Source organism: Python bivittatus, unplaced genomic scaffold (assembly GCF_059951505.1).
Source record: "Python bivittatus isolate LINGU-HERP-01145 unplaced genomic scaffold, Pbiv_v1 ctg000190_np1212, whole genome shotgun sequence".
Classification (NCBI taxonomy): domain Eukaryota; kingdom Metazoa; phylum Chordata; class Lepidosauria; order Squamata; family Pythonidae; genus Python; species Python bivittatus.
In genome coordinates, this window is record NW_028277042.1 from 21,106,762 (window position 1) to 21,119,383 (window position 12,622).

At 46.5% G+C, this 12,622-nt stretch overlaps 1 protein-coding gene across 1 annotated transcript in view; it reads right to left on the minus strand.

Moving 5' to 3' along the window:
• GALNS (galactosamine (N-acetyl)-6-sulfatase) overlaps positions 1 to 12,622 on the minus strand; it is a 39,705-nt gene that overhangs the window by 8,538 nt on the left and 18,545 nt on the right. Inside the window, exons 10-12 of the mRNA XM_088136226.1 lie at positions 10,487 to 10,623; positions 8,802 to 8,904; positions 455 to 576 (exon numbers count right to left, since the gene is read on the minus strand). Of these exons, the coding sequence (XP_087992352.1) occupies positions 455 to 576; positions 8,802 to 8,904; positions 10,487 to 10,623 (362 nt within the window). The remainder of the gene's footprint in view (positions 1 to 454; positions 577 to 8,801; positions 8,905 to 10,486; positions 10,624 to 12,622) is intronic.

The following is a 12,622-nucleotide window of genomic DNA, read 5'->3' on the forward strand; positions in this document are numbered from 1 at the left end:
GGACGTCAACTCCCAGAATTCCCCAGCCAGTGGGGAGAGGAGGGGTGAATTCCAGCTCTGCTCCTTCCAAAAGCACCAACTGGATGGAGCCAGTGAGCCCTGCTCCCTTCTCCTGACTGCTCCAATGTGTAGCTCCTGGTCTTCTCTAGATCTATGTGGCTTCCTTACCATTCACTATTACTCCCAAAGCGGCTGGGAAAAAGAGGAGGCAGGGAATACCTTCACCAAGCTATCGCAACGGGGGTTTTCCATTCAGATCCAGGGCCTGCCAGTCCTCGGAGGATTAAAAGAGGGCAACATGAGGGTCTGAACCCCCCCCCCAATCAACTAGTAGTTAAGGATCATAAACTGCCTACCTAGACTGGAGTTGTCTTCCCTCCCCAGCATGTCCACATAGTCTCCTCTCCTTCACTGGATTGGAGGCGCATCTCTCAGGTACTTCCCCCCGCCTCACCTGATTGGATACTTTTCTCCAGGGTCCCTTCCCAAGTGGAAGAGCAGCGGGAGCTTGGAGTGCTCCTCTTGGTCGTGGGTGGTGACGCCAGAAACGTTCTGCCCAGGGCAGAAATCGATGCCCTGCAGCACCAGAAAAGAAGGAGGAAGTCAGTAGTGAAGACCGGTAGCAAGCGGTCGGGCAAAGGGAGGCAAAGAGATGCCCCCTCCCCAGGAGCTGCAGAGGCCCAAACGTTTTCTGCCTTTGTTAGTCAGAATCTCTGGGCATGAGAGTCAAGAAGCCTAGAAGCAAATGAACACAGGCCCAAGGCTGAGATGACTTTTAACATTAGTGTTAGTGGTTCAGAAGGATTCACTGAAATCATCTTTTTCTACTACGGATGAATGACAGCATGCATTGTGTGCTTTAATCTAGGCTCCAAATGAATATTCGTATCTTGCTCTATTAATTATTTCTGTCAGTCCTTTGTGTGCAGAAAAAGGGAGTACAGATATTTTAGATGAATAAATAAAAATAACTGACGCTCTGCAAGTGTGCATCCACATACAAACTGGCTACTCGACTTAAATTGACGGCAGAAGATTTCCTAATTTATTACGTGAATGTTCTTCCTTCCTGCTGCTGGAAAGGTCAAGATAGCCTCTTTCCAATTGCTCTCCATCCAGGCCCAGACTATATCCAGACCTTTGGGTGCATCAAGCTGAAAGGTGAATTGTTCCTTCTTGGACAATCTCTCTCTCTCTTTCTCTCTCACGCACACTTACTGACTGTAGTATACACCACACACCCACCCACAATGTTAGGAATTGCTAAGAATCCACCCTCTGGATTCGTTCACCCACATGTGAGCACCCAGGAGTGCAGGCTGGAACATCTCCGATGGCAGTGCAGACTTCTTAGGTACAGCAGGGATTCATGCAACCTGCCTGGCCAACCACCCCTGTTCAAAAAAAAAGGGGCAACCTCCCACTCCCACTCCCTATTCAGGTGGAGGCTCTGCTTGGGAAAGGACAGCCCCCCAATCTGATGATGCCTTAACTGCTTATGGTGCAATTTCAACCCTGAGCCTAGAACAGAAAGATGCCAAGAGACTTCATAACTGATGGAGACCTTCCCAACCCTGAATATACCAAACATCTCACCCCTGACAGGCTCAGTCTGGACCTAGACACGTGGCCAAGGGAACAGGCATGGCAGAAAAGAGGGCAAGTGGGTGGCTGGGTGGCTTTTAGAAACCTAAGTCCCAATTCTCTCAATTATCAAAGGGTAGGACAGATGACGGGGGATGGAATGGAACCTTCTCCCTCCCTCCCTCCCTGGGCATTATTCCTTGGTTCTTCACAGGAAAGGGCTCAAGGACAGGAGCGCCGATCCTCTGGCTCAGATGGCGTTCTCCATCCTCGCGCTCCAGGACTCTCCTAGCTCATCCTACTCTTGCCTTAACCTTGGTGGGGGCCAGGAAAGGAAGGCGTGTGCCTCTTCCGAGGACTTCCTCCTTGCCTATCCCTGATGGTCACAGCAGCTCAGCAGGCCAGGCCAGATTCTCCAGGGCTGCTGCTGCTGCTGCTGCTGCTGCTGCTTCCACAGAAGACCAAGGGCAGCTATTTAAGGGAGGGTTGAGAGGTGGCGCAGCTGTACTGCTTGCACATAAAACAAGCGTTCAGCCGAAAGTCTCTCCACGGACCTCGGAGGGGATTTGATTGGCAAACCATTTTCTAAAAATATCCGGTGTGTCTTTAATGGATAGGCTGGTCAGTGGAGCAGTTAATATTCTGCTTTTCAATAAAGTAAGAAAGGTTAGAAGCTCAAGAAATCCCATTTACCTGCACAGAGCTACAGATTCCTGTCTCAGTGGCTGGAGAGAAAGAAAAGGGAGAGAGGGCTCTGCTAAGCTGCAGCAGGCGCCCCGTAATGGATTTTAAATGGCTGTGGAGGTGTCTGACCTTTTCACCTTCCGGTGCCCAGACCTCAGAGACCAGCAAGCTTTGCCTTTCTGCAAAGTAAAAGCCCAAATCTGTTTAGAAAGAAAAGTGATACGGTAACGACGACAAGAGCTAATAAGAGCCAAGACCAGAACACACAAGTTGCGATTTGGATGCAGATCAAAAAGGCTATTTAATTAAGAGTGTGCTAATCAGTATGGCGCTCCTATGGGGCAAATGTTTTCATGTGAGGTAAGAATTTATGCTCTGGCTATCTGCTGCCATGCTTCTGCTTACAGAGCGCCTTCCCCTCTCCTGTTAGCCCAGGCTTATAATTAGGCAGGCAGTCAACTAATCACCTAGGGTGGGTTAAATCTATCTCCAGGTCATTAGACACAGACCCACCCCCTCGGGTGGGCACCGCAACAGAGTCAACAGACATCTCCCGCTAAGGGCGCGCATGGAGCTCCGCGGCCGTGGCACTGGCCCTCTCTGAAAGCCTGCTTTTGTTCCCACACGGTACGAACCGCTTGGGCCAACAGGCAGCCATCTTGCACCAGCTACATTTCTCCCAAGGGAGACCGCAGCCGTTCCTCCTTTCCTGAAGAGAAAAACCAGAGGGACATTCTGCTCCCTCCGCATTCCTTAATACCTCTGCACGTCCCCATTCGAGGCAACTCAAATGCAAAGGTTCTCCGCTACTTCTGCACATCTTGTGCCACAGCAATCTATTTCAGGTCAGCGACTGTGAAATAGCAGAAGCAGCTGCTAGCTCAAATTAACAAACATCACGGGGCATCTGGTGTGCCAGCCTGGAAGTGCTGAAGCCTAATACCAGGGGAAACGCAGAATGTAAATTCTCAATAAAAGAACCTTAAAGATTTGCCAGACTTTTTAAAAACAGGCCCGGGATCCTCCACCCCTCCCATCCAAAAATCAGGCGACGTCACTGCTAAACAGCAGCCTACTTTCACTCTCTACTGATGTGTTAAGGACTTCCCAGAAGCATCCAGAGGCCGTTTCTCAAGCATAAGGAACTGTCTATCCTCTTCAGGGATAGGATGCCCTGCTCTGCCTCCTGTGCTGCTTCCCAACAGCGTAACTTTCTCCCTCTGCCTCCAACACATACCGACAGTCTTGGTCACCCTGCTCTGCAGTTGTGATGTCCCTGCATCTGTTTCCCAGCCAATAAGCACAGATGCTCAAGGAATATAAACATGAGGCTAAGCAGCAGGCGGGTGCCAGTTGGCTTTCCGCAAGTACACACGTTAATATCCTTTGACTCTGGCAACCCATCGCCTGGGCACCACCTCGATCATTCTGTTGTGGGTACGCTATTCGCTCCGTCAACCATGTCTTCCTGCAGAAGCTTCCTTTTCCAATAGTCATGGAAGACCGCACAAGAAGAGGAAAGAGCCACTAAAAACAACCACCACAGAAGTGTCTCGTGGACTGAGCCAGGAATCCTGGTGACCATATTGGTTCTTGGGCTGCAATCATTCCATGGAGTGGGAGGTTATTTTCAGTGACACTGAGGGTTTCCAGTAAAAGGAATGACAACCTGTGCCCTCTAAGAGATTTTGGATGATGAATCCCATAATAATGTTTGGCTATTGGCCCTTCTGGTCAGGGATGAAGGCGCTGGAGAGCACCAGGTTGTCTATGACTGCTCCAGGATTAGGATACAGTGTGGGCTCTTCCCACACTGAAAAAGCTCCTCCCAGCAAATGCTGTGGAGCCAAAATCACCCCACCTGTCTGAAAGGGACTTGGGGCGATCCAAGAGTCTCCATCAGCTTTCAAGCAGAAGTCATCAGTGGCTAACCCATACACCCAGGACCACAATCAACTGTAATTATTTGTGATGCTCTCCTTGGCAGAAAAGGTGCTACTGACTGCTTCACATTGGAATGGCAACAGCATGGAAAGCTTTCTGGCATTTTGTGTTAAAATAGGAGTCTTGGTATAAACACAGGCAAAGACCTTTTAAAAATGCACAGTAACTGAGTTATGGAGCTGACAACTCCAGGGAGAAGCTGAAACTGTCAGCTAATGTGAAATCCACCCAGAGATTTTGACAAAGGCATCTTCTCCTCAAGTCAGCCCTTGGGCCACTGGCAGCAACAGAATGTGGGAGGGCAGTCAGGGATTGGCCTTTCATCTCTATGCCTTGCTATTACGGGGAAGCCCCAGAGGCAGGTTGAGAAACACAATAGAGGGTTGGGCTAAAAGCAGGGAGCTCTGGGTACAAATCCCCATGAAGCCCACCTAGTTCCTTTCTCTCCATCTCCTTCTCTCATCCTAACCCTTATTCATAAGCTTCTTGTGAGGTTCAAATAGGGAAATAATCACGTATGATCAAGGACCTTGATTCCCTTGAAGGAAAAGTGAGCTAAAATATGCCTTTTGGATTCCAAACACAGAACTGCTACTTTCATAACATGAACCACTGCACTGCTGTATGAGGTTTAGAATAAGGTAAGATCAGATGGGGGGAAGGGAAGAGAGGGGTTATCCTCTGCAAGAAGCAGAAGCTGGGCACCAAAGAGGCAGATAGCTATTCACATCCTGTGGCTTATACCCCAAGACCCCTTTGGTCCCCTCACATCTGTGCCAGACTGCTTTGGACTTCAGAGATGTGAATGCCCAAGGGTGGTGTACTTATCTGTCCAGACTGGAAAGGAAAGTGCAGCTGACAAAACCCCCTTTAGTCCGCAGCAGTGACCCACTTGGGAATAAACCAGAGAGACAGGCTGGAGGGAGTCCTAGCATCTCCAGAACAACATGGCATCGATAGCCAAAGACCTGCTTCCTTTCCAAATCTCCAAATGCTCCAGCATCTCTAACTGATTCTCCAGTGCATCTGAGATGTTACTCTGTCTACTCAGATTTAAAGAGTTATCTATTATTATGCTCAGAAAATAAATACATCTCCAGAAATATAACATTTTCCATTCTTCAGCTATTTACAAGCATCTTCTCACCCCATCCTCCACCCGCACTCAACTTTCCTTCTGCTCAACACAACCCATTAATCAGCTTCGAAGTGTTATGACAACTTAAAACTGCACAGACAAGAACCACTTGTAAATCACAATGGCCTTTTTACAGTTTCTGGATGGCAGCTAGGTAAATATTCTTCCTGCACAACTTACAGCTGCAAAACAACTCTGCCAGGTTCGCCTTAGCCAGGTGAATTTCCTATTGAGTCGGTTTGCATGACTTCTTTTGGCATTTTGAGAAAAACAGGTGCTCACAAAGAGCATTTATACTCATAATTGAGCAAGAGGTGAATTTCAAAGTATTCTACCTAGAAAACAGATTTTTTTTAAACTTTAAGATGTGTAGACTTCAACTCCCAGATTCTGACAAGAAAAGGGAAATTCTAAGTTAGAATCACCAGCTAAGAAGGGCTTGCAAGGGTCTGTGTGTTTGGGGCAGGGGCAGAAAAGTGTGTTATCACAGACAGGAGTCTTCGCCAGAGACAATAATGCTGATCTGAGAGACCAGCTAGGAGAGGCTAAGCATGACAAGAATTTAAGGAAGAAAGAACAATAACCAATACTCTGGTGTATCATAGCCCTGAGATTTTAGGAGCACAATAACTAAAAAACTGCCAGTATAGGAGGAGAGCCATGTTAGTCTATAGTGGCAAAAAATCAGGAGGAGCCTGGTAGCCCCTTTTCCAACTAGCCAATTTTATTAAAAGGCAGAAGCGTGTGAGAGCTGCTGCTGCTCACTTCACCAGCAGCACAGAGTGGCTAGACTGATGTAGGATTTAAACTGGGGAGAGGTGGGGAGAAGATTGCCTTCCTTCTCCTTTCACCCTCCATAATTTGGGCACCCTGGCTAGGAATTCTGGAAAAAGAAATCTGGGAGCTCCATTTCCAAGAAGTTTACTGAAGGGAAAATGAATTCAAATAACAAGCAGTTAAGCAGGAGCATCGCAAGAAGAGAGCCCACAATTGATAAGCTAAGACCAGTTCCACAAGTTCAGAGCAAAGGCCTTGATTGACTGTCGTTCCAACCATACGATCACCTGGGAAGGGGAGTGAGACCCCCAAAGCTGCCTACTCCTGTCGCTGCACACAACAGAGAGCGCGCCACTCTTTTGGTCTCCAAAGGTATTCAAGAATTTCAGAGCCACTTGGCCTGGTTTACCGAAGACCCAGGTGGAGTACTCATTTCATCCATCATCCCAGTCTTGAACTGAGGCGTTCCAGCCAGTTCAGGACAAGTGTCAGCTCCAAAGAAGGATACAGGTAAATTCTGCATTATTCCCTTGGGTCCAGTAGAGCAAGACATCCCTTTAAAAAGCCGATTAATATTCCACTGAGGAGGTCCAGCAATTACCCTGGACAGGAGCTCCTTTCATTACCTGATGCTCTAGTGGATGGCAAATCAGTGTGTGTTACTGCTGGCTGTTGGAATTCCTGTTCTCGTGTTCAGTGTAGGTGTTAATGTTCCTTTTTCATAAAGGAACCAACAACCTCAAGTTGCTTTTTTTTGGTGTATCTCCCAGCCTCACTATCAATATTATTGATAAGAAAACCGGAGACAGCAAAAGGGAGTTTATACAGCAATTATACTTTGGGAGTGTTTCAAATACCTGCAATCGAAAACATAATGATATTCAGCATTCTATTTAAAAAAAAAAAAGACTACTAGCCAGTGTTGCAATTAATATCCGAGCACCAAAAGAAGAAGAATGGGAACAAATTTTAACCCCCGCACAATCTGCATGTTGTTAATGGTGGTTTGTCCACTAATTTGGTGCTCCAGTTTTACCCACATCAACCACAGACAACACAAAGGCAGACACGTAGCAAGCAGGAAAGCAGTGAATTTTTAATCACCCTATGATATACAGTATAATTGCTGACTTTTATCAACTAGCAGTTAAACAAAGACTTAGAAAGGAATAAACATTCCTTAACTGCATGTCTGCCACCATTCGCAGGAGGATAACCCTGGGAATGAGTAATTCATTTCCATTATCAAAGCTCTTTCTCACAGACACACAAGGCAGTCATGTAGCAAGAGATCCAAGTGAAAGGTGGGCCTTTGTTTCAGCAGGTGTTAGATGCTTAACTTGACTGGAGGAGCAAAGCATGTCTGAATGCGACTGGGAAAGGTTCTTCTCCTCCTCTCCCAAAGGGCTGTCATTGAGACCTTGGACAGCAACTGGGACATAAGGGAACGAAGCAGAAGCCACCTCCAGGAAAAGTTAAGCATGCCGGAAGGGTTAGTCCAGTGTTTTTCAAACTTGGCAGCTTTAAGAATTCTGTGAGTTGAAGTCCGTACGTCTTAACTTTGCCAAGTTTGAAGATACTGGGTTAGTCCAAATGCTAAGTTTTCTAAAAATGCAGCCTGCATTGCCAGGCCACCTTAGCAAGTATAGCTGAAGAAATTTGTCAGTGAGCAGTCAGAGACAGGTAGAAGCAGGCAGAGAAAGGGGTAAAACTAAACACAGAAGGGGGAAGCACCGATAAGAATTGATCTCAGAGGACCAAGTAAACCACCAACTGGTGTTCTCCCGTTTATAAAATACCATCTGTGGACCACGAGGGGTAAAGGCAGCTCTTCTTCAACCACACACAATCTTCAGCTTCTCCCCACTATCTCCTGATAAGATTAGAGACATAAACTGTGGACAAGTGAACTTGCACCCCTGTGGTGGCCCCAAGAAGAGCGTCGGGTCCCCTTTGGGATCCCGTTGCAGAAATCCCTGCAGTTTTGCTTGATAGAGGGTAGATGGCGGCAGCAAGCCAAGGAGGGGATGCCAAAAGCCCTGCCCACGGTAGCAGGGATGGCCCAACTGTATCAGCCACAGAGGTGCATAGAAACCTGGCAGTACCCAGCAAGGTGAGAGACATTTTGGGCCCACACTGGTCGCTCAGGGTGCTGCACTACTGCACCTATGCAGCCAAGCAGAGTCAGGAACCCTGCTAAATTTTATTCAGCCCCAGAAGTAGAGGGAGGAAGCCCTGCCTGAAATGTTTCTTCTTCTCTTTTTTAAAATACTCGTATTGGTTTTTACCTAAAGCCATATGTTCTGTGACATTTCATCAAAGGTACTGCCACAACTCTGGCAATGCCTGAACAGAGGTCACTTCCATCCTTCAGGGTAGGAGAGAAAATAGCACCTTTGCTGGAAAGGAACTTATACTCCAGTTGCTTGGCAGTTATGCTCCCCCACTTTTATACAAGCTATACCTCCACTAAGAGTGTTTTTAACACCTTCCTAACTTCCCTAAAACTCTATCTTGCATTAAAGTAGATGTTTTGATGAGGGATGGGTGTAATTCTGAAGAAGGAAGGAAGGAAGGAAGGAAGGAAGGAAGGAAGGAAGGAAGGAAGGAAGGAAGGAGGGAAGGAAGGAAGGAAGGAAGGAAGGAAGGAAGGAAGGAAGGAAAGTTCAATTACCTGGCTGAACTCCTCCCAGGAATTGCTCCAGGTCCAGTAATGGGCCTTGTAATGCCCAACCCGCACTGCCATCATCTCGTTGCCACGGTAATAAAATATTGGTCTGATTGAGAGAGGATGAGGGAGGGACAAAGAGAGATGTACAGCCACATGAGAAATGTAACATGTCCAAACAAGTCGCTTTTCCCCCCTTGGCAGCTACAGAGATAAGGGAGACAAACTCTTTAGCAAAGCCTAGCCGGCAACGCAGCTATCAGTCAGAAGCAGGTTGCCTTCTAATAGCCCTTGCTGCAAGGTTTTCAATTAGCATTTTTTAAAGCATCCATCAAGACGAGAGCTTGCATGGCGAAGCAAGAATGAAAAGTTATGCAAGTTGTCTTGCCAGTGATTGCTAATCCTTGAACTACCAGACTGTAATTTCACACAGAGTCCGCTGACTTAAAATACTCAAAAAAGAAAGGCACCTGTGTGATGGTGATGCAAAAGATACAGGAGGCCAGACTGTCAGCAGACAGTCAGGAAAAACCAAGCGGTAGACGTTTGCTTTGAACCCAGACAAATGGGTTACAGAAAGGGGAGAAAGTGGCTTAACTAGACAAATAAGGATCCTGTTATCTGTCAGTCGACAGGCACACAGAACTATTTCAGGATAGGTCACAAATAGGTAAAAGAACCACCTTTTAAAACAATGTCCCTGCTGAGCCTCTCTATATGGGATGCAAATAAACTTTTCCTATCTGCATTGGTTTTGACACTCAAAAGCTTTTAATGCACAGAGCCTCCAAGACCAGCTAATTGGAAGATGACTCAGATTGGCTTATGGGTCCTCTATTAAAATACGTAAATAAACATATTTAGATATAAGTATGCTGGGACCATGAAGAACCACCAGAAATAGAGCAACATATATATTTCATTCAATTGTTTTTTCAAAAACAGAGGAGTGTATCACATTATTCCTACAAGCTTATTATTGTATAGTTGGGAGACTGGGGGGTAAGGTGGCCTTTCCTGGGAATTGTGTGATTTTTAATTAATCAAATCTAAAGACAATTAGGCTGGGCTAGGTTTTAGGCCAACCATGCTGGTATCCTGTATTCCTATTGTATCTGTAGCTTGACCTAAAATCCTAGAAACACAGAATCGTAAGGTTGGAAGGGACCATTTAGAAGAAGGCCATAGGCCCATAACTTGCACAGAACACTTTGGGCGAAAATCAAGAACATCGAACACTGAAGTAGAAACTACTGTCTGTTCAATCTACACGCTTAATGCAGGGATGAATAACATGTGGTCCTCCAGAGTCGCTAACCTCCAACATCCCGTCACAGCTGATGACATGGAATGTGGAAACAGCCGCACTCACTTCTGATTTAACAGGAGGAGAACAAATGAAACATGTTCTACTTTATCCATATCTCTGCAGTAATTAGGGAGACCTATGGGATAACAATGTAACCCTATGCTGTACGGAGCGACAGTGGAACCACCGGTATCGTTTTGAACTCCAGAAACAATCTCCACAAAAGCTTTAGAAAGCAGGTGCTTAATCCTCAAAAACAAATGACAGTAACAACCCTTCTAAAATAAGAGGCTCCAAAAATAACCAACTGTTTCTGCTACCCATCAATAAGGCTGGGGGGGGGGGGATGGACCGAAGCTATGGGGAGGTGCTCGTGACTCACCTATCAATTAACTTGCCTTGCAGGAGGACAGGCAGCAGGTCGATGCCGTCGATCTGCCTGTCGCTGGGAGGCTGCAGTCCTGCCAGGGAGAGGCAGGTGCTGAAGAGATCCATCACGCTGGCCAGCTGGTAACTCACCTGCAAGCGGCAAGACAAGAGCGCGTGCACCTTGAGCGCAAGCAGAGAGACCTCTTGCTCCAGTAACACACGGCTGAAAAGCTTATCTCAGGCTTTTGCACAGACATTTTTCAATCAGGGCCCTTGCGCGGGGAAAAACAGGGTGCTCTGCCGCTAAGTTACGGTGCTTCTTCAAGGGGGTTGGCTTTGTTATGTCCAAACTAAGCACCCTGGTTCTTGATGTCTTTAAGAGAAAGTCTGAGGACACCCTTGTGTCCTCCGTGGAGGACTTAAACCCAAAGCAATTTGGGATGCTGTAGCCACAATCACCAGTAGGGTTCTTTGGAGCAGTGTTTCTCAACCTTGGCCACTTTAAGAGGTGAGGACTTCAACTCCCAGAATTCCCTAGCCAGCAAGGCTGGGTGGGGAATTCTGGGAGTTGAAGTCCACACCTCTTAAAGTGGCCAAGGTTGAGAAACGCTGCTCTAGACAACAGAAGAATGTCATGGATGCAACAAAACCAGAGTTTCAACTCCACTCATAAAAACTCTAAGGCTGAGATTCTGGGATGCAGCTACTGACCGGCAGCAACACTTTCCCAAACCAGGAATTGATGGGCAATGGGAGATTCTATGTTTTTTCAAGCTGCATTGAAGCTAAAGATCACTGTGAATGGAACGTTTGGCTAAATTCCAAGGATCTTTTTACTCCTGCCTTGCCTAAAGAAGTCCACCAGCGCAGGACTGCCAGCAACCGTTACCTTGGACTCGCTCCCCATTATTCAACAGGGCCTGGAGTAGATAGCTCGCTTTCAACAGCCAATTATGTCGCTAGTCTCCCACCCTGTTTCCTGCATGAAGGACAGAAAACTTCTGAAAAGGAATTAAATGCCAATGTTACAGCCACTTGGGTTTATCTGCAGCACCATATTGGAAAGATAAAATCTGGGGTGGGGGTGGAAACAGGAGGAGGTTGCTAGAATTTTTCTTTTTTTTCCCCGCCCTCTCCTATTTTCAGAGGGCTAAAAGAGAGTGAATTTAGCACTTTCTTCTGTCAACAGTCTCCTTCATTCTTTTGCCATTCCCATAACAAAATGGGGGAGATGGAAGAGAATATTCTGAAGAGTAATGGCTTGGTGAAAAAATAGATAATGAAAAACAGAGGCGCAAGATCAGATATTTTCCATATCAGCAAACAACAGCTAGTATTACCATGCATAAGAAGAGGGGGTCTTATATATATTTTATAAACTCTCAGCATATACAGAAAGTCTTTAAGAAAATGAAATCCTTTTTGCTGTGGGCCACATCGTGAGAAGAAATAGCCAGCGCTGGTGTTATCAGTGCTTTCAAGCTCTAACTCTGAATCAAAGGCGACAATTAATAAAGTTGCCCCCGCCAGGGATGGAAAGGAGGAAAGCTAAATATTTGAAACTGGGTGAACAAATGTCAGGATGTTTTTAAATAAAATCCTTTTACATTTATCACAGCAAGCAGACCTGATATCCCTGTCTAATTCAATTTCAATTTGTGCCTTGTGGGAGATAGTGAAGAAAAGGTTGCAGCGCTGTCTTTAGGTTGATATGTTCTTTTCTCCTTCAGGGAGCAGAACTGGGGAGGGGGGGAGAAGAAGGAGAAGGAGAAGGAGAAGGAGAAGGAGAAGGAGAAGGAGAAGGAGAAGGAGAAGGAGAAGGAGAAGGAGAAGGAGAAGGAGGAGGGGGCCTGGAGCAGCAGCAGGACTCAGAGGAGCACAAAGATACAAACTCCTGCAGCTGGATCCTTCGAGAAGGCAGAGGCAGCAGGTGAACTCACCCAGAAAATTCGGTCTAGTTTATTGGGGAGGGAGAGGGCATTATGTTGTTTATGCCCAGCAACCTCCAAAACACCCACATGCCCACTCACACAACCATTTCTTATGCCTCAGATAAAAGAAGAGCAGACTTTTCAGCAACAACAAACAAACAAAAACAGATGGAGAAACAAGACTAGCAGGAGGAAAATTCCCATTCAGAAAATGCTCC